Source organism: Pyrgilauda ruficollis, unplaced genomic scaffold (genome assembly GCF_017590135.1).
Source record: "Pyrgilauda ruficollis isolate IOZ18807 unplaced genomic scaffold, ASM1759013v1 scaffold65, whole genome shotgun sequence".
In the NCBI taxonomy this organism is placed as follows: Eukaryota; Metazoa; Chordata; class Aves; order Passeriformes; family Passeridae; genus Pyrgilauda; species Pyrgilauda ruficollis.
The window spans coordinates 3,327,732-3,352,865 of NW_024528266.1; the positions used below are offsets into that span (position 1 = coordinate 3,327,732).

The 25,134-nt window shown below is 39.3% G+C and overlaps 1 protein-coding gene across 1 annotated transcript in view; it reads right to left on the minus strand.

Moving 5' to 3' along the window:
- Nucleotides 1-25,134, minus strand: part of TSPAN5 (tetraspanin 5) — an 81,384-nt gene that overhangs the window by 12,505 nt on the left and 43,745 nt on the right. Inside the window, exons 2-3 of the mRNA XM_041484301.1 lie at nt 11,915-11,965; nt 577-723 (exon numbers count right to left, since the gene is read on the minus strand). Of these exons, the coding sequence (XP_041340235.1) occupies nt 577-723; nt 11,915-11,965 (198 nt within the window). The remainder of the gene's footprint in view (nt 1-576; nt 724-11,914; nt 11,966-25,134) is intronic.

Genomic DNA, 25,134 nt, shown 5'->3' on the forward strand with positions numbered 1-25,134 from the left:
CCATTTTCTTTCTGCATCCTGGACACATTCTCCTCCCCTTCTCATTCTCAGGCCCCAGCACTGAAAGCAACACAGCCTCTTCCAGTGAGCTGAAAGGCAGGGACTGAGAGTATCAGCCAGACTGAGGATATTGTCACAGTCCTATCTCCTCTGAGGGGCCCTTGCACAGCACAAGTCACATGGGCCACATCACTGCTGCACCTACATCCCTCATATTTCATAGGCAGCTTGTTATGGACTCCAAGTTCAACACAGATTCTCACAAGAAATTTCTCTCTTTTTGTGACAGGGAAGCAAAACATTAGGCTATATTCATATGAAAATCGGTACTTCCTTGTTATGATTTCTACCATCAGTAGTTTTGAGCTTTATTTGAGCTTTAAAAAAACACAGCCAGTAAGCACCAGAGACTGAAGAGCTGTAACTTGTTAAAAGCTAAGTGCTTTCCTGGACTTCTGACACTGGATAACACCTTCCTCTCCAAAATACATTTTAAAAGCTTAACACAGTTAAACAGAACAGACAACATGGCATGCTACATAAATGAGCAATGTCACATTTACAAAAGCTACTTACAAATTTGAGAAGAAAAGTGTTTTCTCGTAAAGCTCCAATGCATCCTGCAAATCCCAAAATGAACATAACTCCTCCTACCACTAGGAAGAGCCAAACAGGATCAAAGCCTCCCAGGTCAGTGATGGAGGAGATATTGGACAGCACTCCCTGAGAAAGAGACAATGCCAAGGGATAAAAGTATGTTCAGCTTTCTGTTGTACAAATTCTGCCTGCATTTTTCTTCTTAAAAAAAGAAGAAAACTACAGAAAAATAAATGTTCTGCAGTACAGCAATTAAGAAAATCTTTGTATCCCAAAAGAGACAAAAAGTGCAATTATGTGCAATATTTCTGAATCAACGTGTGAAAGAGTAACAAAATGTTCTTGAAGAATTCTCTGTGAGAAACCCACAGGGCATTTTCTGCTTATGTAGCTATGAGAAGTAGCGTGGCAGAAACTCAGAACAGAACTTAACTCTTATTACCCATGCTGAGATACATTTTATATATCACATACTTCATCTATGTAAACACACAGTTACATGTTATATAGAAAAAAAAATGTTAAAAGCAATAAAGCCACCTTGAATTTAGCATTTATTCTCAGTATTTACAGCAATTGTCAGAAATTAGAAGTGAGCTCCTAGGTTGCAGCATCTTACAACAGAAGTTTTTCAACAAATTTTGACAAACTACATAACCTGGCCAATTCAACTTCAGACATCTACAGTGCCAAAACCTCATTCTAGAAATAAAGTGTGGCTACTGACTAATCAGCTAGCAGGAAGAATTTCAAAATATCAAAGTCTCTTAGTACAATGAAAGACAATTTAAGAACTTGTCTTGGGACATGGTTTACACTAACTTAGAATAGACTTATCATATGTTAGACCACATATGCTGTGTTTCAGATATGACAGTCAGCACAGTCTGCTTGTAATGCCATTTCTGCCTTGGAAGCAAAGCTTGGGTTGCGACATCAGTAATCCTGAGGAACTATTTTAGTTTTTTGAACACATTTTAGGCAGAGTTTGGCTGATGTTGAACAGATGGGTCATATCAACAAGCAAGTACAAAGTTTACCCTATTCCAGTGAGTTTGCACAGGAACAATTACAGTTTCCTAAGGCTTTTCAGCAGAAAAAAAATGCTGAAGTGTCACTATTTCTTCATTCCCCTCCCCAGTGCTGTAGGTCAATGCAAAGCACACTGCTGTGTTTCCTCACAGAAGCCTGAACTCAGGCTGAGTGCTTTGGACTACTGCTTCCTCTAACTCCTGCAAGATGCTGTGGCTTGAGAAGCAGCAACAGAGCTCAATCTTCAGCTCCTTATTTGCAAAGCTTCACAGTTCATCCTTTTTCTTATTCCTGGTCATACCCCTTTGTTTCTTTGAAACAGTCCCAAAGCAGCAAGAGGATGTTACCATAACCTCATTTCCAGAAGTTTAAAGTAACATTGATAATGATGATTGTTCATAACTGTGGCTTTAGACCTGACACATACACACATACTCATTTTGGATCACGCAAAACATATCAATTGTCATATAACCAATACCTCTAACACATTACTTCATGTAGTTTGCAACCACTTTCATAGAGTTTCCCAAGCAAAACTTGAGCAAGGAGTAAATGAAGACAGTACTCAAAGCCTTTAATTCTGCAGACAAGGACAGGGTAAATAAAATATACATGCAAATTTCACCAATGCACACATCAAGGAGCCTTAGAAAAGGCCAAAACCCAAAGAAAAATCTGACTAAAACCCAATCCTAAAATACAAACAATAATTCAATAACACGAATAACATTCTCAAAGTATATTCTGTTCCCTCCTACTAGAGAAGGCTGTTGCCTGAGAGGGATGAAAAAAAAAAAAATAAATCACATTCATCACTTTCCTCCTACATTACATATAGTACTAGCCTTACTGACATTCATTAAAAAAGCAAAAAAGAGATGTAAGGAACAAAGTACACATCTCAAAGCCAGCACTGCTATCAAAGCAGAGCAGTTGGCCCATCCCTTTTTCTGGTGCCATCTCAGTGAAGAGATGATACACAGCAAGATTAAATGAACACTTACCTATCATTAACATCATTAACACTTACATCAACTTGTGCAAAAGTTTTTCCACTACTTTTGTTTCATTACATTTGTTATAGAAAAGAAATCCAAGCCATATTTCTGGCTAAGAATGACAAGCAATATAAACAGCATAATCCATCAACATAGAACCTTTGAAAAAAATCAAGGCCTTGGCCCTACACAAGTCAAGAAGCAAGAGCTCTGCCTCAAAGGGAAAAACAACTACTAAAATTATTTCTTCAGAAAGTTTTAAATGCCTTTTCTCTGTATAAATAGTTACCATAAAATGAGAACAAATTCTGCCCTAAAGCAAGCACTACTACTCTTTTAACATTAGCTGATTTTGGAATTAACGGACTGTGGTGTAGTAGAGTGACAAAAATGTCACTGGAGTGTGGATAGATAGAATGTAGGAGAATAGAGATAGTGGTGAAGGTAATCTCACCCCTAAGGGGTTACAGCTGTGCTAATTATCAAGCGTTAGGAACAAGCCTGCCCTTAATAGGCCACAGCTGGATCCAGTTAGGAAGGGTATTGTAAAAGAGTAAGTTAGCTAGCTGAGAAGGTTGGATGGAGTTTGTTGGCTGTGCCGAGAAGGGGTCAGTGCTGTGAGGAGCCACCCATGAGAAATCACCAAGAAGGTACGAAATCTTTGCAATGAGATGGCAACACTGGAGAATGGATGTTACCTTTGTTATTACTTGTATTTACTTTTTTAAAAAATCAAAAAAAAAGATTAAGATTTAAGATTGTCTCTCTTCAGAAGACATTTGTCTTTCCTTAAAAACAAAGCAAACAAAATCAAATAAATCAACAAAAAAACCTCAAAGCAAATTACTACACTAAATCAACTTCTTTCTATATGAAAGTAGTCAAGTTCAAACAAAAAGAAATCCAAGTAAAATTCAGCTTGCATTTGTGGACAATACTGTTAGAGAAGACAGTCATAATACAAAAGTGGTAGCAAGAAACACACTACTTTGCATTTTGTCACAGTTACATTAAATTCAGTGGCAATAAAATTTATTGAGCCAGTTTTATACTGTTTTTCCAATCCTACCCTTTTTCCCTTTACTTGATTTTCTAGAACTGCCAGGCTCTTAGCAGCCTGTAATGCCACATGTTGGCTGGCACTCCTGGGGGAAGCTGTGCTCCAACAAAAACTGCATAGATCAACACAGGCTTTATCTGCCATTGTCTGCTGTCCTTGGAAAGCACCTTTATGTGCATCTGTTGCTAGTCCACATATGGCAATCATAAGCCTAACTTGGATAAATCCCAAATAACACATCCTGACAATGCAAAGCACATACTGCTTAATTCTTGTTTTACTCCATATGCTCTCTGCATATGAACCACAGTTTATCAGTATTCTATAGAGATGTCTCAGGATACACAATCTTCAGAGAGGTTTTGTCAATAAAACAATAGCTGGCAGTGGGAATGAGAAACACGGACAATGCTCTGTGATTACAGCTCGAGATACACAAAAGTAGTCTGATAGAAGATTACTGCTTCCTGCTTAGAATACAATTTTCCAGTTTTGTACTCTGGACACTTACAAATAAGCTCTCTGAAGATGCAGCAGTGCAATACCCTGAAGAAAAGCATATTTTGCTTCAAGCAGCAAGGCAACAATTGGGGAATAATATCTCACTTTATATTGTTAAGAAGATCTAAAGGTACAGTCCTCTAGGCACACACTCTTCCTATCCACTGCAAGTTTCTATAATGCCTACTACACCTACTACCACAATATTTTTTTTTTTTTTTTTTTTTTTGCAACAGCTACTCCTGGGAAAAGTTTGACACAGATGTACAAGCATCTGGTAGTGACCAATTCTGTCTTCAACCCATCTTTAGCAGAAGGAAACATTTCCAGAGGTGCTTGAGCAGAGGATCAGTAATCTCATATTCTAACACTGTACCCTTCACAATGTGCTCTGAATCTTCAGGCTGAGCAGTCAGTCATGGAATATATGGTGACTGTCCATTTCTCTCATGCATCAATACAAGACCTAAACAAACCACCTGTAAATACTTTAAAGTAAGGCTTTCTACAAATACAAGATATTTTTCCTCAGCAGCATTACTGCAGTTGCCCAGTACAACCACGACTGTTAAACTGATACTTTAATATCTAAAAGGAGGAGCAATTTTTTCCTCTAGACCTTTTCTCAATTTGAAGTATGGTTATTTTTGAGGTGCACACATATCACTTCCTCAGTTGTTTAGGCATGTGTGTAATCTGTATTGGCAGGAAATGCTTTGTTTGTACAAAGCTATACTCAAGTAATTTACTTCTCACTATGGTGTCAACCCAGGGTTCTGCTTTAGTCCCACAAGGAGAGCCAGCAGGACATGTTCCCTGGCTGAACTCCAGCTCATCTGTTTGCTCTGTTCCTCCACCCTCCATAACCTGTTGTACATTACAGTCCATGAATGGCTATTTAATATTTTAATCCAGCTCAAGCCAAATTTTATTTGGTGTACTGAAACAACAAAAGCATCATCCATAAGTGAACTAAAATAAGCAACAGTAAAGTTGTAGAAAAGTTGTTTTATTTGTGAAATGTACTTCAATTGTTAGGATACAATGATGCATGGATGGAACAGGGAAGACTGACCCCACATTTCCACTCCACCCCAAATTTAGGAGAAGTCAAATGAAATGGTTAGGACTTGGCTCTTCTCTTCAACACAAAGGTGCATTGCACCCACAAGGAAATGTGAGACAAACAAGCCAGGCAGAACAAACTCCTACAAAACTGGAATCTTCTCCTCCTGGTATGTGAGCACAGGTAGAAAAAAAGCCTGAGAGATGCCCAACAGGTCCTCATGGCCAGAGCCCTCCACACTACAAGCAGGATCTCACATACAGCTCAAGGGAGAACAAGGCAAAGGGAAAATACTGGTCTTGAACACAGGAGCTCATGAATGCCCCTCCCGAAGTTATAGCACAATAATTAAGATAAAGGCACAATAGTTTGCCTTTATCCCATCGGTAAAGAATAAGGAAACAACAGTTCCATACAAAAGCAGTAAGGATGCACACCTCACCCCTTTCTCCATCTTGTGCTCTTTAAGATCATCAGAACAGCTTGTACTACTTTCCAGAGACAGACCTCTGACTCTAGCTCCTGCCTTTGGTGCACATCTACATTAATATTTCAGGTCAGATCCAGCAGTCCTTTCGAAGTGATAACAAACAAGCTGTGCTTCAGCTCACACCTGGAACAATCTCAGAGCACACAGACTGGATTACTTATAAATGAGGATGTGGCCCTGGGACACAGCTCATGCTCCAAGCACTAGCAAAAATTCAGTCCACAAGATCACACTAGAACTAGGTAGAAAAAAACTTAAACCTTTCAAAACCTGCAGTGTGCAAGCTGGATCTTCAGCAGCACTTCCTCTCCTGCTGGTTCCCACTGCCTGCACTTAGCAGTAACAGTCCTCACAGGCTGAGCCCAAAGCCAGACACGCATCTTGGCTGCAGCAGTGACCCAGTGTTGTCACACCTACACAATCTGATGCGTTCCTGGGTTCCTAAGGGAGTCACAAGTGCACTAACGAAATAGTGACATTTCCAGAACAGCTACTGCTCTAACAGGCACAGTTGCAAACTGCAGGACAAGGGAGAATGGCTCCAACTGAAAGCACTCCAGGCAGCAGCAATTTTGAAAATCTGACCCAGTAATGAATATTCAAGGCATAATGAGTCAGAGACAACTTAGGAGAATCATCAGCCTAAGAAACAAAGAGGTAATATAATGAGTGTATATGGAATTTGGCCCACAGGATGCACGTAAAAGAAGGGAACTCAGCACTACAGGAGGATGGGAGAAATCTACTATTTCTTATTTTCCATTTCCTCCAAGATGGGAAAAAAAAAAACAAAAACTTCTCTGCTGCAATATCTCATTACTGGGAGGACAAAACCAAAACAAAACCACTAAGTAACAAACAAACAAAATAGCACCCACACCGTATATCCAAGAAATGCAGGAGATCAGAAAAAGATACATCAGTACAAGATCTTCTGAAACATCCATTTTTGCAAACGGAGGTTTAGCCTTCTCACAGGCTTGCCTGCAGGACTTCGAATCACTGGCAAACAGTAACATCTGGGAGGTGATGGTAAAAAAAAGTATTTTCAAATGCATGATTTTAAAACAGAAAAAATGTGTCTCTGCTTTGTTAGTCATAAACTCCATGCAGTTCCTCCATGCTGCACATCTGAATGAACACAGGGAACAGAACAATACTCATTGAAACATGCCAAATTAATTCTACTCCAGAATTTTGTCTCTGCAAGCAAGAAGCTAGGTGGGGGATGTTTACAAATCTTATTTCTTTGATTTTTGTTGGTTTTGCATTTCCCACAGCAAACAGTAATAGCAGCAGAACTTTATTATTCAAGTGTCTAACAGAGGAGAAGAACTAGTCTAACTTTCTTGTGCTGACACAGCAGAGTTCAAAAGCATAATATACATACAAGATACAGAATAACTGGCATAAATACATACAAGATGCAGATTTTTAGACTTTCCAGGATTAATGACTATATAAAGTGTTGGAACACTAGTAAATCATTTAAGAGCCTGCCTAGTTAGATTACGCATCTCTATGTACTGAAATTTAATGAAGCGTAATAGTGGATCCCCTCCTCTCTTCTTCAGTCCTATAAAACCCACACACAGCCTTGTCTTAGAGGCAAGATATAGGCTTTGGGTATCCTTCAGCCTATAAGAAACACAGAATATGTGCAGGTTCCTTGTTGGCAATAATTTTTGGAAGAACTGTGTGATAGACATGTATGCAAAACAATTATGGAGAGACTCGTGCATCACTCCTTCCTGCTGTCAGCCACTCACTGGGACAGTAAGAGAAGTGAGAAATTTTTCTTGATAACCTTAGTTTTCACTTCAGGGCAAGGAGAGATAGGTTTGATCTAACATATTGTGATTATTTCCATGTACAGAGTTTAGCTTGTCCAAGAACACCAAAGCAGACCTAAATCACTTTAGAAAAGCAAAAGTCTATCTTACAACTTCAGATCCAGATTTAGAGCTCCTCCTCACTAAGAATACCATGCTGGCACCCAGAGGTACCATACCAGTACTCCAAACTGCACACAACTCAACTTCTGAGCTGAAGCAATTTATTGCTATGCTGATTTAACTGGAAAACCTGAGAAGCCAAACTCATGTACATTATCAGCTTCTTCCACTTCTCCCTCTTCATTTCAGTCAGCTTCATACACAAATGAAATTTAATCAACAAAATCTGAAATATTTCTTCTCTGCTTTAGCTTCTCTTACTTTTGCTACCTTCTACTTAAGAGTTTACCCCAAAACCACAATGCTTTCCTTCTAAAAAGTCCCTCTCCATGGACAATCTTATAAGGTCTCAGAAGACATAACAGTTATTCATTACTTAGGCTCACTACTCTTGAACATAAATTTCCTGCAGGTAGCCAGGAAGCTTATTTTCCCAACCACCTACTAGTATCACACCACAAACAAGGAGGGAAATCGACATTTTGTACAAGTCTAGTTTATTTTTCAAGAGTCACCAGAAGACATGACTTGAAGTGGTCAAGAAAACAACTAAATATAAACATTTTTCCCTGCTGCTGAGCAAAACTGCTGTAAGTTGCTGAGGTTTCACACAGATTCTTTGTATGCTAACAATGTTCATGTCACTGTTGCAGGGAGGAGGGTGGAAGTTGGCTGCCATGGATGAACTATTTAATGGTACAAGCCCAAGCCTGCCATGCCCAAAAACACTGCAAGACTGTGACCTATACAGTGCCACCATGTATAGATAGCTTATTCATCCCCAGAGCTTATTGCCCCCACCCCACCCCCAGCTCTCTTTCACATTCATGGCTCAGAATGCTAATTGCCCAGCTTTTGTCTAGGGCTGGCTCACTGGCTGTCAAGCCAATTCTATTGCCTACTTGACAAATGAGCTCTTTTGCCTCCCTGCAAAGGCCTTAAGGAAGGCCACAAGACTGGATATTGTGCTTTTCTTCTTCACAAGAAAGTTTAAGGGGAAGAATTCAAGCCAACTTAGCAAAAAAAGTGAAACTAGGCACCAAGTCCACAAATCTGTCCCAAATTTGTTTTAACCAGCAGCCAATAGGACTCCTGTGAAGTCTGGATTATTTTTTTACACCCTGCAGTTTTAGTGTGACATGGAACACTATCTTTTTACCTTTGAAAGATTCTGTGAAGCAACAAAAGTATATACAAGTTGATGGCAGTCTATAAAACCACACAGCTGAATATAAAGCCACACAATTTAAAAGAGAAGTTAATCAAAATCCTCCCCACCACCAAATTAAGTTCATAGCAGGAGTCCTGAAGACTTACTCCTGCAAAAATTTACACATTACACAACAGCAGTGTCAAGTTCAAATCTGATAAAGTCAAGCTCATTGGGACAGCAGCAAGTCTTCACAGAATGGTTGAAGTCACCTGTCCACCTAGCTCTGGCTGCACAGAATCATGTCCTGACTGCTTTGGATCCTCTCTGGGCAAACTGTGCCAGTACTCAGTCATCCTCACATTATAAAAAAAAGGTGCTCCCTGATGTTCAGGGGAAACACCACTTGTGTTTCATTTTGTGCCATTGCCTTTGTCACTGGGCACCACTGAAAACAGGCTGGCTCCATTCTCTTTGTTTTCCTCCTTCAGGTACTTCCATACATGAAGATTCCCCAAGCCTATTCTTCCCTGGACTAAACAGTCTTAGTTCTCTCAGCCTTTCCCTGTAGGAGAGAAGCTCTGTACCTTAATCATCTCCTCAGCCCTTTGCTGAATTCTCCAGTATGTCAGCATCCCTCTTGGACTGAGGAGCCCAGAACTGGCCTAGGTGCATCCTCACCCGGGCTGAATAGAGGGGACGAATTCCCTTCCTCAACTATTGGCAACATTCCTATTACAGCCCAGGACACACTGGCCTTCTTTGTGACAAGGACACAGTGCTGGCTCATGATTTGACTGTGTACACCAGGTACCTCCTCTGACAAGCTGCTTTGTTGTCGTACAGTGCACCAGTACAACAGCTCATAATGCCTAAGGGATATCCATCCTAGCCTTAGGCAAGCTGCCGAGCTAGAGAAGTGCTTTTCAGTTCTGTTACAGATCTCTCAAGCCCTGGGCTTCACCTCCTTTGCTTTCATCTTCAACTCCTCATCAGCAGTAAGAAAACTCTGTCTGGGATCTAACTGATCTGTCCCCCACTAAGTAACACAGGGCCTATGAATACCTGGAACTTGATCCTACTGACAGCAGCTTTTGGCCACTGCCTGTCCTCTAAAGAGCTGAGTGAAATAAAAGACCACAATTAGTTTGACACAAGTCAGTTTTTTCATAGTTCTTCTACCAAACTCAAATCTGTCTGTGCTCAAGAGCTCTGCAGTTCAGCTGTATCTATATAGCATTTTGATTGTTACAACCATGAACTGAAACACTCCACACTAAGCACTTCAGAATAAAACAGTTAAAGAAGCTGGGGAAACGTGATCATTTTTCAAGGAAAAACCCATGCTTTAAACGTATAAACAGTATTTTATTTTACTTGTTAGTATAGAAAGAAACCTTAAAAACATACTACATATGGAGCCTAAGTTAATGCATATTAAACTGTGGTGGTTTTATTTGCTTGTCTTAAAACAACATGGCATTTTCTCCCACTTTCAGAATCTGATTAAAAATGGTTTAAGATTACTTGATAACAGATATACAAATCTCACATAAAAACAAGAGCTTTGGCTTCTGGCTATTAGCAATTATGAACTGAATGCATTTTCCCTAGGAAAGGGTACATACTTTCCCACACAGAAAACATGTAAACCCTAACAAACCAGAACACCTTCTAGCTGTTAAGACTGGCATACTTTAGACTTCAAACACTATAGTTGTTTTCCCTTTGTCCGTTCTTTCACTCTAAAGAGGATTCATTTGTGCTACCGACTGAAATGATAAAAAAATGTTCAAATCTCTTCTGTAAAGCCACTCTCTGGAGCTTAGACATAGGTACAAGCTCTAAGAGTATGTTCAGAGTATTAAATAAAACATAGTTTTACTCCTTTGCTGAATAAAAAAAGTCACAGTACTTGTTTCTAAGCCTATCTGTGCTATCCAACATCAGTATCATATGGCATGTAAATATACATACACATCTATATAGGTGTACATAGTGTGCAATAATTAATATCCCATTACTGTTTGTGATGATCTCCTTCCAAGGCACACACACAGAGCAATTAGAATGTAAGTTAATAACTCAAAATTTGTCCTGAACTTTTTAGAGGCAGAACTCTTGAGCTTCCAAATCTGTTATTTGTTCTGCTGCAAGCACCAGCAATTATGCCTTAAGTGAAGATCAATTTATAACTTACTCAGTGTTTCCCATTAAGAGAAAAAAAACTTATTATACAACTGAATAATACAGCACTGTTAATAGCCAGGTTTTATTATTTTTAATCTTTTAAACAAAGAAGAAAAGGAAATACAGGCCTCAATTTCAGCTGTTGTCTTTTAGCAAGCCAAACTCCTCATCCAGTAACCCAAGATATACTGACTAGTTTTGTAAATTTTGCCTTGACATTTTATCTCCTTCCCAATTTCTGCAGCAAGCAAACTAAAAATTAGGCTCTGGTTCAGAAATGTTTTCTGTTTCCCTGCCTGCTCACTCCACACACACATACTTCCCATTTCAAAGCTGATTTTAGAGTCTTGCAACAAAGGGTGCTCTAGTGGCCAGTTTCATTTACACAAGAAAAAACAGTTGTTCTGCCTCAGGTTTGCATTGGTTTTCAGGGCTCATCTTGATTTTCAGTTTCTTGGGTTTGTTTTTTTTAAGAGGAACAGCAATTAACATGCTATGTTAAGGCAAAGTCTCTTTGGGTATTTTTCAGGAAGCTGCCTTCTAAGACATGTAGGCTGTCCCTCCCTTCCTGGGAACATACTGCCCATACTGCCCCAGAAGGGTGTTCTGTGACTGAGCTGCAGTCAGTGTGCAAGGATTGAGATGATTAGTTTATGGGCAAGTGTCAGCCACCATTTCTTGCCAAGGTATTCTTGGGAAAGATTGCGACCATGTTCCTCTAAGTGACCCAAGCTAAGGTTTTTATTTGACAGAGAGGCTTGATTTTGTTCCCATAGAAACTGTGTGTGAACACAAAATATGCAGCATATTACTGTTTCAATATGTCATCAGAAAAAGAGGAAAAACAAAGTTTGGTACTATATTCAACTTACCTTTTCATTCCATGCCCACAATCCAATCCCAAGAAATGCTATGCCAAGGAACTAAAGGAAAATGAAAAAAAAAAGAGCAGGAATTAGAAATCTGTCATGGTTTTTGTCTGTTGGTTTTTTTAAAGATACATATTGACTCATCTGCTCTATTGGATATTAATTTTATCAGGACTGAGGGGCACTCAGTGAGAGTTTTACAATATGTATCTGATTTATTTTACAGTTCAAATACCTTCAGCTGAAGAACTTAAAACTCACAGAACTCGGGGATATCCACACAGGAACAGTAGGTGCAATAGGTGTCACTTTATCAGCACTGATCACGCAAGGCTCTTTTTGAGTTTATAGGACTCAAAGCAAACTCCACAGTCAAACAACACTTTTGTTTGCTATTTTATTATTGCATCACCACTGCCTGCACAAAGCAATTGCCTTCTCAGTGCTCTCCAAGTGAGAAAGTGATTCTAAAAAATCCTATATACACATTTATTATCAGTTTTAGCAATGCTGTCCATATAAAATAACCTATCATTTCTGAGGGGAAAAAAATAAATAATACAGGTCTGAAAGACTAAGAATTTTTTTAAGTCCTGCAGCTAATATTTGATAACTTTTCTGATACTGACTGTTTCATAAGGGAGGATCCATTTCCTTTCGCCTCCAAGGCATTCAACAGCACCAAACTCAAGAGATGGTTTTCCCCCATGATGAAAAATGGAATACCATCTTTGATTTTGTTACATCCATGTTCTCCATTCCACTGAATAATTTAAAATGCATCATTTCCCTCCAAATCTACAGGGATTCCAGACAAAATCTACACTAATGATCAGTGAAACAAGCAAAACAGGCAGAATAAGCATGCCATCTCCCAACATGATTAGTGCATATTTGGCACAATACAGTATCAATCATGTAAAATGTTCAAAAAACATTTAGTAGATGTCTGAGCACATCTCTAAATGTCCATCTGTCCAACTTGCATATCTGATTTTAAAAGTGCCAACTAAAAAGAAAACTATTTTCACTGTAGTTTCAGGGCATGCAATAGAATGTTGCTAAAACATAAACCTGATTTTCTTTGTCATTTCTCCACACTGCAGTGTACAGACTTATTTTGGCATGTAAATATCCTTTCTCTTATGATCTGTGTAAACAGTGAAGAATCCTAGAGATTTCTCTTTTGCAAACAGAACAAAAGTGCTTTTCTGTTAAAAAGTGGGAGGAGGCAGGAATATAAACTTTAAAACCTTTTCCAGAAGTGATTTCAACAGTTTCAAACAAAGACTCCTTCCTTACAAGCACTTTTTTTGAGGGGGGAATTTTAGCTTTGTATTACAAAAATATCTGTAACTCATTATCAAGTGAAATACACTTGCTACAATGCCCTGAAGTTCCCAAACACCCCTTCCATTTCTGTAACTTTCTCCTCCAAGTGTGCTGTGCCAGCTACCCAAAGGACCATGCATACTGGGAATGAAACTTTTCCTTTTTCAACTTGAAGAGTCATGACTGTAAATTTGAACAACACTAGAAGTCAGCATTCTTCAAAGGAAATTGTTACAGGCTTGGCTGCATTTCAACAAAGGATAAATGGAATTTTTTCTTAGATAGAAAGCAGGACTGCAGGTCAAGAAAGTCTTATTTCAACAGCCTTAATTATTTATAAAGTACAAGATGTGGATTTGAGTCAGTACAGCCTCTTCTAATACACCACAAAAAAAGCTAAAGAAAGGTCATCTTACCTGTATCAAAACTGCTTTTTTTATGATTATAAAACTTGCCAAAAGATTACACACAATCTTCCTGACTGCAGTGATTATTTGAAACTTGAGATAAAGCTGTTCAAGTTTCCCTCTCAGACAAATGCAGCTTTTTTTTGCTGTAACAGGCTCCTTTCCTTCTTTCTTACACAGCCAAAGGCACCACAGCTGAAGGAATGGGGCTGGGGGGAAGTTACATATTATAAATATCCATAAGTTACATTTGGAAGTGGCAAACTGTTATTTGTAAAGGGGTAAAAAACATGTTTTGTGAACAGGTTAATATGGTTTTGAACAGAACAAGCATGGAACACTAGAATGGAAGTATTTGATCAGTGCATATGAGTGTAACTTTACATTCATAAAATCAGCTGCAGGTCTGGCCCAGCTTCACTGACTTTATATAAATTTAATCCAGTCACGTGTCCTGATCCTTCACCAGAACTTGAGACCTAAGGGTAAGATTACCTCATGGGCTGCAAAAGGTGACTTAAACTACACAGGTCTCAAGCCAGGCCGAGCTCATCCCTGGTTACAGACTGGGCAATCACACCATACTGTGCTAAACTGAGGCACCTAAAAAACAACACTGTCTAGCTTCTGTCAAGAGAACACAGAAAACTCAGTTCTCAGAATTTTCAAAAGGATAAGAGAATTCCATGCTGCTCTGTCCTCTCCATATCCTAACCCAGAAATGCTTTTTTTGAGCAGATGAAGAACAACGAGCAAGATCCTTTAGGAGAAAAAAGATTCAGAATGGAATCATGAACTCTTACCACAGGATGCTGTGGAAATCAAAAGCTTAATGGCATACAGGAAAAAAAAATAGGTAATTAACAGATGGCCCATAGCTACTGAAATGTGATTCTGATGCAGCTTCTGGCTCAGAGTTTTTACAGAGACACTCACTGGGAGACTGAAACAGGGAAAAGATCGCTGCATACATGTTTTGTTGGTTAAATGCCTCTTGCCTTGGAGACACTTTACTTGCTCTACTTGAGACAAATTACAGAGGTAGGCAGACCACTCACCTAAGCCCCTGCAGTCACGCCCTAGGAAAGGCACACCTTGGCACAAACACAGCCTGCTATGGGGATAAAGCACACAGGAATGCTCCCTGTAACCCCCACTGGCAGAAAACAGATGTTCATGAGAAGACTTACACCTCTCACCAGGATTAACTTTGGACTTCCTTGACAATTATGAGTAACTCCTGCATAGCCTAAAATTACTTGAAAGCAATTCCAACGAGCAATAAAAAGGTGGAAGTTTAGCTCATTATCAACAATTCATTTTACAGAGAAAAAGCTTCAATTCTCCACAGACATCTAATAAGACCATCTGGTCTAACTATAAATGGTCACTGCTGCAGAGCATGTAAAATCTTGATTTCCTTTTTTTCTTTCCTTTTTTATACAATAATTTTTAGGACAATATTAAAACATTTCTCTGGAGCATTAGCCTTACAAAAAAAAAACACTTGCATAGCAGTATTTTCCCAGCTGTAAGTTTTCTATTCACAAACAAAACCCAAATGTTTTTATATTTCTTTTCTATCAAGATTAAATGTATTTATAAGTCAAAGGTGTAGCAGTACTTGCACTGTTAGTGTGCTTGTGCAATTCATATGCTGTTTTTCAAAGTGAATTGACCAGCATTTCAAGCTATACATATTTTATTCTCAGTCTTGCCTACATGGAGGAACATTATTCTTTTTTTTGGTAAGGATGTAGCATCACACAGCACAGCATTGCATTTAAAGGTTCTTGGGGCAAACACTAACAAAAAGGCCAGAAAACCTTTGAGAGGCGTTTAATCATAGACTGACCAGTGATTACTAAACATAGGGAATTTTTCACCTCAGCTGATATTCTTAAATAACTTGGCACCAGTTTTCAACCAAAAGGATGTAAGAGGTTGGTTAATGTGCCACATGCATAAACCAGTGTACATTTAAGAGTGGTTACATTAAACACTTGTGAGAGGTGGAAGCCTTGTGCAGGCACCTCATTTCACCTTCCTTGTGACAACACAAACACAGCAGCCGAAGCCTGCCAAAGCTGTCAGAGTTCAGAACTGGAGCTTTCTGCCTAGAGCTCTTCTGGTTTATTGGGATGGGATTTTATGCCAAATAAGTCCTTTTGCTTTTTAAGCCAGGGCAAAAAATAAGCTTAATGTATGTGTCAGTTTTTGTCTGTGTCAAAAAAGGATTTAGTTTGTCGGTCACCTGTTTGCTTTTAAGTAGCTCTGACAGAGAAAGAGCACCAAAGTAGAAATCAAAAGGAAGTTTCACACAGTTTTCTTCTCTCCTTTGTGCCACTGATGTGTACACTGCTTAAAATATGTCACTTAGTGTTCCCTCAAGCAGAACAGATAGGACATCCCCTCAACTCTACAGCTTTCAACCTGGACCAGTATCACATGGAAGGGAAGTACCATAAGTCTGCTCTTATTTCTTTTTCCATATGCCCCAGTTCCAATGACTTTTCCATTCTCAACATAAATTGTTAAATCATTTCATTTTCACATGGCTAAAAAATTGTGCTGATGAAAGGAGAGGCAAACTGCTCAAAGCATACCTATGCATTTACACATCTAATCTAATGCTTTCTTCTACAGCCCATTTCTTGTTTGCCTTGAGATTAGCAGCAAGAAAACTCCATGTACTACAGTCAGTGAATGAAGGTGCTGATGAAGATGCTGCGTAGGTGACTAATTACCATTTTAGTTCATGGCAACATTCAGACATAGAATATAAGATGTCAAACCTATTTCCATTTTATATGCCATCTCTAAAAAACATTATACTATACCTCACAGATAACTGTCTTGGTAAAATCTTTTCCTTCCCAACACAAAACTCACACATGTGGAATTAAAAAAAAACAAAACAAAAAACCAACCAAAAAAACCCCACCATATTTGCCAGTTTCCACACATTTTTCTCAGCTAAATCAGAGACTTGACTGATTTTTATAGAATTATCCAAATGAGAAAAACAGACCTGAGAACACAATGAGAAAAGCTGCCTGCTCCATCTTGCAAAGATCCTTTGCATGGTGTTTTTTCATGAAATATTAAGCACTCGTGACACAAATTTTCAGAGCAAGACACTATGGCTGTTAATGTATATTTTGTTTGCACCAGTATGGGGTTTTCGATTTTGTCTGACAAAGCAAGATATATATACTCCCACTGCAGAGTCAATTGCCATCAGTTTCTTACTGTCTTTTCCAGTCTCTGAATTGTAAAAGCAAGACATCTGCTTTCTATTACTGTTGCTCTATGTACTTATTTTATTGCTTTCTGGTGGTGCAATTGTATGCACTGCCAATCAGCTTGGAGCAAGAGTCCCTTAAGACTAAAGTCCCTCTCCTCTTGTCCATAGAATTTCATATTCTGGAAAACACAAAAAGGAGAATGAATTATGTCCTTTTTCCCCTGCTCCAACTTTTGAACAACTCCTCTCAAGCCTAGACAAAATAAATTTAACTCTTTTCAAATGCACACTGAGAATCTTCAAACTCAGGTCCTGATGTCTAAAGAAAATACTTCATTTGGAGCAGATTTATTTTAAAGAATAAAGAACGTTAACATACTACTCTCTTTGCAATATTCTTCAATAAAAGCGCTTGGGAGTTTAATATTTTCGTTTCTGTCACTTCTAGCTCATTTCCTAAAACTAGTACCTTTTTTCCTCATACCAAAATCAAAGACCATTAAGGTAAATACCCCACCACTGCCACACAGAAACACTCAAAAAGCCTAGAGTTGAAGTAACAAGACATCTCCATTCACAGCCACTTTGGTACACTCATCTCACATAGATCCCATCCTTTCTCTTTTTTCTACTCTCTACTGGAACTTGTTTCACCATACTCTCTCTCTTTGGGGTCTCCTTGAACCCAAACGACTTTGCAGAAAGACTGAGAAATTCTGCTGTACACACCTTTCCAAAGATCTCTTCCCTGCCTTTGCTTCTGAACTACAGTAAGTGCTACATGTCCTTCTGCTTTTCCTATCCTTGTTCTCACCAACACCATCCCATCTCTAGCTTGGTCCTTGCCACTGCAACATCCATGACTGAAGTAATTTTCTATTTGGAAAACCTTCCAAAAATTATGTAAGTAAGTGGTACTGTAGCACCAGCATGGTACAGCATGGGCTTAAAATACAAACAAGTATAAAGTGTAAAATATAATAATTGGGAAAAAACCCTAAACCGGAATTCGACATCCTTTACCATTACACTCATCATTTATCTTAGGCAGGTTGACAATGCAAGTCTTCTCATTCTGGCATACAAGTCAGGTATAAGAAGAGGTAAAGAAAGGGTAAAGAAAGCACGTCTTGCTTCAAGCCAGGGTGAAGGAAAAAGGTCTGGAAGCAGAACTGAAAATGGGTCATTTTCCAGGTCTGTTTTGCTGCCCAGGGTTAGCAGCTTTCAGCCCCTGAGGGCAGCTACACCTCTTCTGTCTGTGTTCTTCCTGCTGCTGTGCCAATTTTATTCATCCCAAACTCCCCGACCTAAGCTTCAGACTATTTAGGTGCATCCCCACCATGAGTCTTCACATTCTTTTCCTGAAGCCGTTGTTCCACTAAAATTTTGAAAAGTAAAACCACACCCACAAAAATCCAGAGAATCCATTCAGTCTCATTAGGAAACAGATACACAAGTGCTCATTTATTCCAGTTGCAAGCAGTAAAGTTGTAACATCTACTTCAGGCGTTTGATACAGCAAACAGACACAATCTGAGCTAGTCTTTTTCCCTAGTAACAAATGGGCAATTACATTGCCTGCACAATTGATTGAACAGCTGAGAACATCAAGAGTGCAGAGCCAGAAAACACAAACAGGTTGGCTTGTCAACACAGCAGGATACTCTGAATGCTCAGCATTTCCTTTTGGGAAAGCAGTCTCAGCTCCTAGCTGCGCTTGTAGGCTGCAGAGAGGGAGTCCCAAAATCTTCTATCCCAGCTACACAAGCTGTCACATCCCAGGTTGTTTCATAGGAGATTCTTTCTCAGAGATTTCATAGCAGATTCAAATCTCAGAGATTCATTCTCTTCGCTTTGCAGAGAAGCAAACACATGTGGAGGATGAGGGAGGAATGAGAAGACTGAGAGAGGCAAGTGAACACCAGCAACTTTACACAAAAACTTAAGGCAAACAATTTAACTTTGCTCTCTTTCTACTTAAAAAAAAAAAAAAAAAAAAAAAAAGAAAAACCCAACCAGTACAGAAAAGAGTGAGCATCAAGCAAACAGTGAACACACCTCCAAAATGCAAATACGCACAGAACTCTTCCTAGCAACTTTCTCAACAGCTTTACTGCCTCTTTCCTCCACCAAATGCTCATTCACGGTTCTCTTTCTACAGTCCCCCACAATAAGATGTTCGAAACCATTTAGAAAGAAACCAGTACCACATATATGAAGAAATCATAGCTTGAAAAGGTAGGAAATGAGTCAATGCAATTTAATAACATGCCAGAAGCCATGTTCCAGCCATGTCCAAAATCCTGGCCCTGATATAATATGCTTGTATAGCTTATCACACTTCTCATCAGACTCAGAGTTAAAAATTCTCTAATGGCAAATGCCCAGATGTATGGCATATGTTAATACATGGAATAAATCAACTTACACTGAGTGCGGGGTGATGCAGGAGAGAAGCAGACACCAGAAGAGCTGTGGTGAGTTTATCAAGAGTTGACAGCCTACCAACACTTCACCTTACAAAGGAGCACCAAGATGTACAGAGGCCAGCAGTACTTTGTCAACATAAACAAAAGCAGAACCTCAAAAGCCACACCCACGCACAGCTTCATTTTTCAGAGAGATGTAGGGGGAAAAAATAAAGCCAAACACTAAATAGGCAGGTAATTAAATTATTTTCTAATACCCACGTACAATTGCTAGCCAAATTACAAGACACATGTTGCATAAATACTGACCAAAATTCTTCATTGCTTTGCACTTTGTAGTCATTGCAAGAGAGGGAAATGTCTCAAGCAGAGTAGTATTTTTAGCCAATATCACCATTTCCTGTGTGTTACACTAACTGCCCAGAAGTAAAAAATTCAGATTATGTATTAGAAATGGTTCTGTGAACCTCTGAGCGCAGCTTCCAGAGACACTCGATGTCAGCTGACCAGAGCTTTGAAAAATTATTTTTCAGAAAGTAATGCAGCTCTGCATTTTGTCTTGCAGTGTGTTGCTTCCTACTAACTCTAGAGGTTACTGTATATAGACTAAACAAGACAATTCACCAAATTAAGCTATATTTTTAATTATGTTGACATTAACCCATGCTTTAGTATCTACATGTACACTATAAGATATCTTTCCAATTTCCAGTAGAAGTAAAATATGCAGGGATTGACATCAATTTGTCCTTTCTGCAATAGCACACTTCACAAGGGCAAAGTAAGCAAAACTGAGATTTGAATTTCTTTTCCAACACAAGCAACATGGAACAAACTGGCAGCAACAAATGGTCACAGTGCTGTTTACCTGAGGGGTTTGTTCCCAGGCAAAAGTTCCACAGTTTGGCAATAGAAAAAAGAAAAACAAGCAAAAAAAAGGCAGCTATAAACCAGCTGCTTTTATCAAAGAAACAGACTGCTGAACCTTTGTCTGGTTTGCAGACAGCACCAAAAGCATCTCTATTATTTGTCATTCTCAAACGAGGTGTGGGAGCTTGACTAAATATGCAGACAAAATCCTCTTCACTTCTGTTAAGTTGCCCCTTCAGATCACAACTGTTTAACAGTCTGGGGTGGCTTTGTTGCTGACACCTTTGCTGGACTCGTGCTGAAGATACAAATACAACACTATCACTGCAATTTAATTTGAGGGTTAAACTTGCTTTAAGAATAAATGCATTGGAAAAACAGAACTACACTGGAAGATTTCCAGTTCACTATGACAGAGCCTACTCTTCTCATATAATTTCAGATTAGCCAACAGTATGAGCAGTATCATCTACATGATATAAAATGCTCATCTACTTGCAAGTGCAAACTTTTATTCCCAATTTTATTGCCACTGTGAACTACATTATTTATTTCCATAAACTGTAATTCCTGATGAATCCACCAGCTTACTTACTGTGTGCACAAACCTCCTCTGCTTTGCACAAACACTAACAGCTGATTCCTTCACCAACACCTAGAAGTAAAACAAGGACTAAAAACATCTTTAAGGGATCTGGAAATATAATTGTAGTACATGCAGATGGCTCCCTAAGAGAAAAGCTATAAAAAGCAAGTGACTAAGACCCTTGTGCTGCAAAGCTGTGCTCTTGCAGTCAGTCTTTGCATACCACTTTTTCAAAACAACATCCCAACAAAAAAATCCCCAACAACTGTGCACAGAGGACTGGATTTGGTTTGACTTCATGCACTCACCCATCACTTCAACTTAGTCCAGCAACTGCTACTCCTCATAGGAAAAGTTTCTTTCTTTCTGCTCAGGTACCAGGCAGCATGTACATGAGCAACACAAAGCAGTCATTTAACGATAAAAATATGAATACTAGGTAAGTTTCTTTGCCCAGCTAGACATTGCTATAAAAGGGAATAAAAGAAAGCATTTATTTTTTACTACTGAGTGCCAGCAGTAAAACTCATTTTAAAACTTCAGCTGTTTCCCAGGGAACAGTCACCCTGCACAGGATCTCAGAAGGGACATCCGCAATCCACACTCTCAACTCCAGCCTTCCAGGCAAAACCCACTACACTTGGCTTGATCAGCTGAAAGATAACACGATTTTCTAGAGCACTGTCTTTAAGAATCCCACAGAATCTTGTTGGAATAGCAATGTGTTAGGGTAAACAGACCTCTGTCACACTGAGGGGCTCAGAAAGCCTCCTGACCACCTCTGATAGAAGATTTCTCAGCACCAATAAAACAGTCAAGGATAGAAAGAGACCAAGAAATACAAACCTGGGATAGAAACCAGGGCAAAAGCACTAGCCAGGACATTTCCTCAACTTTGCTTAAAGAAGTACAACTCCACACACCACAGATAATCCTATATATTAGCTAACAGATAATTCTAATGAAGCATTTATACAGCAAAGAAGGTGTATCTCAGCTGCTAATGGGGGAAAATTAATTCCTGCTAATAACACCAATGTCAAGAGGGTACTCTGGTAGAGGAAGGGTAAAAACTTGAGCGTAATGGAGAACATGCACAGGATCAAACTGCTAAACCAATCTTGACAACTCTCTGCCTACACTGTAACTTCAATCCATGCTAGAAGAGAAAAGAAACATTTTGCAACACAAAAGTGCAAGCACAACACTACACAAAAAATCAACTTATTTGTTTTTTTCCCTTATCTGAAAAATAATGCTTAAGTTTCACCCGAAGTTAATAGTGTCGGAATTTCACTTTTCAGCCACTAACTGACAAACACAAGCAAGAGGAAAGGATCCAACTTGAAAGGCATGTTTTCCCAGAGAAGCGTTTGGAAAGGAAACCACTCTTAAGATAGTTTCTCCTGGTTTTCAGCCTTGCTTTTGTTTAAGAGCAAGTATATTTGGAAGCTGATTCTAAATTTGAGAAGTAAATGCAAACAGAACAAAATAAAGTTTAACTGAGCAGGAAAAGGCAGTATCAAACACATTTTTCCTGTTTTTCAATAATTCTATTGACTGATCACCTTTGAAGCAAGTAAAACTATTGGTATATTGACAAACATGCTCATGAAAGTCCAGAATGCTCTGCCTGCCTTCTCCTCCATTTCAAAACACTTCAGCCTAGCAAATTTCCCCATTAACCTGTGCTGTTGTTCATCCACTACAAGGACACCAGAAACCTTTGAAAGCATGAATTGTTTTCCTTTAACTGTTTTTGCATACATTTAGATATTTTGTTATTTGAGCTGAAACATCAGGAAACAGAAAGAGACCTCTTTAAATCCGGTCCTTCCCTGCTGCACAAACACAGTAATTAACGCTGCACTGGGGGTAAGAGAAGAGGTCTTCAACAACAGACAGCTGTACCCACGACTGTGGAGCTATCAGCAAGAATCCTTTCCAGCTACTCATGTCCTTTCCCTCACATAGTGAAGAAAGGTGACCACAAACAAATTGGAACAGCAGGAGGGCTGAACATATGGGACATACAGATGGAATTAAATCTAGCAATCTAAACACAGTGCCATATACTTAAAGACTAAGAAAATAACTGCTATAAGCTGAAAATTTATTCACTGGAAACACAACAGAAGACAGCCTTGAAATTGCATGCATCAATCTGTGAGCTAGCAAGTTGATGGAATACAGAAAGAGAAAATACTTGACATTTAATACAACATTCTCAGAAAGAATGTAGCTGCTTTCTAAAGGTCTCCCTCACTTCCACTATCTCTGCAAAAACGTAACATGGCCAACACCACCAGTACAGCTGTAGCCTGCTAAATGTTTGTGGGCTCTTCTTTCAAGTGTCACATTGCCACTGGCAGTGTCCAACGGTAGGAGTTAAAGCATATGGGTTACAACTCCCATAGGAGATCCCACCAACACTCACCAATTAAACTGGGTTCTCAGGATTTTTGTAAATGGACCTGTAACACTTCATATGTGGCTGGGCACATAAAACTGCACCTTCATTAATTACACTTCAACCTAAACAATGCCAGGAAGACAAGGCAGCCCAGAGAGTGTAGACTTAAATGCAAACACACAAACAGGAGCATACGAGATTACAGCCCCTAACTCTTTAGAGTGACAGGGGCTGTTTTTTTATTAAGGAACACGTTTTCAACACCTCCATCTGTGACTGCTGAACTCCTGGTCTCCCTAGTAAATCATCAGGCTTCTGTCACACAAACAGCAAGTAAGAGGGTTTTCTAGGATCAAGCCTGTAATTGCTTTGCTCCAAAGTCACTCTCATTCATTCAATCACTCACGATTAGCCCCTTCCCTGAAAGCACAACACACTGTTTCCAGCGTGGGGTGGGTTTCCTCAGTCCGTCCCATTTAGATGTGTCTGCATAAAATCACCACGTAATTCCACGACATTTGGTACAGCGCTGACCCCTATTCACACGGAAGGCATGAAAGGAGCCCAGTGTAGTGGAACTGCGGTCCCGGCACGGCCGCGCTCTTCTGGCTGCCCTCACATGACCTCTGCTTGGTTTCTGTCACTGCCAAATGGGCAGAGCACAAACAAGTACAGGGTGGCGTGTCACATTCTCTCTCCCGATGCACCAAACGGAGCAATTAGACTCTACAGCAGGCACCCTCAGGGCATTGAAAAGAGCGAGCAAGGAGAACAGAGTGTGTGAAGACAGAGACACCACGGATTGCTCTTTGTCTCTCCTTCACTTAATCCGGTAATTAGCACGACCAGCTCTTGCCTCAGGCAGAGCAGAAAGAAAAACCCGTTATGAGTTGAAATGATATGTCCCAAATTAAGCAATGGGGTTGCCGCCCTGCCTGCCATTACAGTCAATATATATGATTTTTATGTAACAATGCAGGACAACAAATCCATCCATAGTTTTCTATGCTGTCAGTGTGGTCTATCACCAACTTGCTTGGAGCTCCTACTCCTGCCTCTCCTACACAATTCCTACAAGATACGGATGTTTGAGGCTGTGCTACAGGAACTTACCAGCCCCCATTTGTAACATGTACAAGCCCCTGCACTCTCAACCAACATAATCACATTTCTGCACAAACAAAGAGCTTCTAATCAGCCACGAGACCGTGTGGAGGCTGGAGCTGCGAAAGAAGCAGAAGGAGGAGAAAGCCCACACTCCACAGCGTTCCAGTGACTAAGAGAGATTAGATTTGGCTGAGCTGTCTGTCCCCATAAGACACTGCATTATCTATCTAAAGGCATGAAATACAACTAATTTTTTTTCTTAATTTTTGAAAAAATTACACTGTTTTAGTTCTCCAGGCAAAAGATGCACAACAATCAGGATATACAAATATATCAAATTGTGGCACAATTCCCTCTAGTTTTCCTTCTGACTTTAACACTAGCCAAGAACTACTAGAAGCTTTAGAAAATTCTCTCCATAATAATTGCTAATGTCCACAGTGCCCAACTTAATTGTAATAAATTGTTTCCCTTAACTTGCTAAAACTGAGAAGTAGACCAAAAAAGCACAATGGGAAACCGGTAAACTCTCCTTAATTCTATTGACATTAATTCACACCACAGAATTAGAAGGCTAAAAATAGTACCACTGTCTTTGAAGCCACCTGCTCCATCTCCTCTTCAAATGTATTTTTATTTTAGAAAGAAAAAAATTTAATGAGTGTCCACCAGCTTTACCAGATTTTCTGTTCCTTAAAATTGCATGCAACAGTGTTATTAATGAAATTGATTTACCTCTTCATTTGAGAAAAGCTACCTGTATTTTTCTATTCTCCCACAGTTTGTTTTTTTAAATGTTTATCGCCCTTGCAAAATTGGGGCATCTTACAGA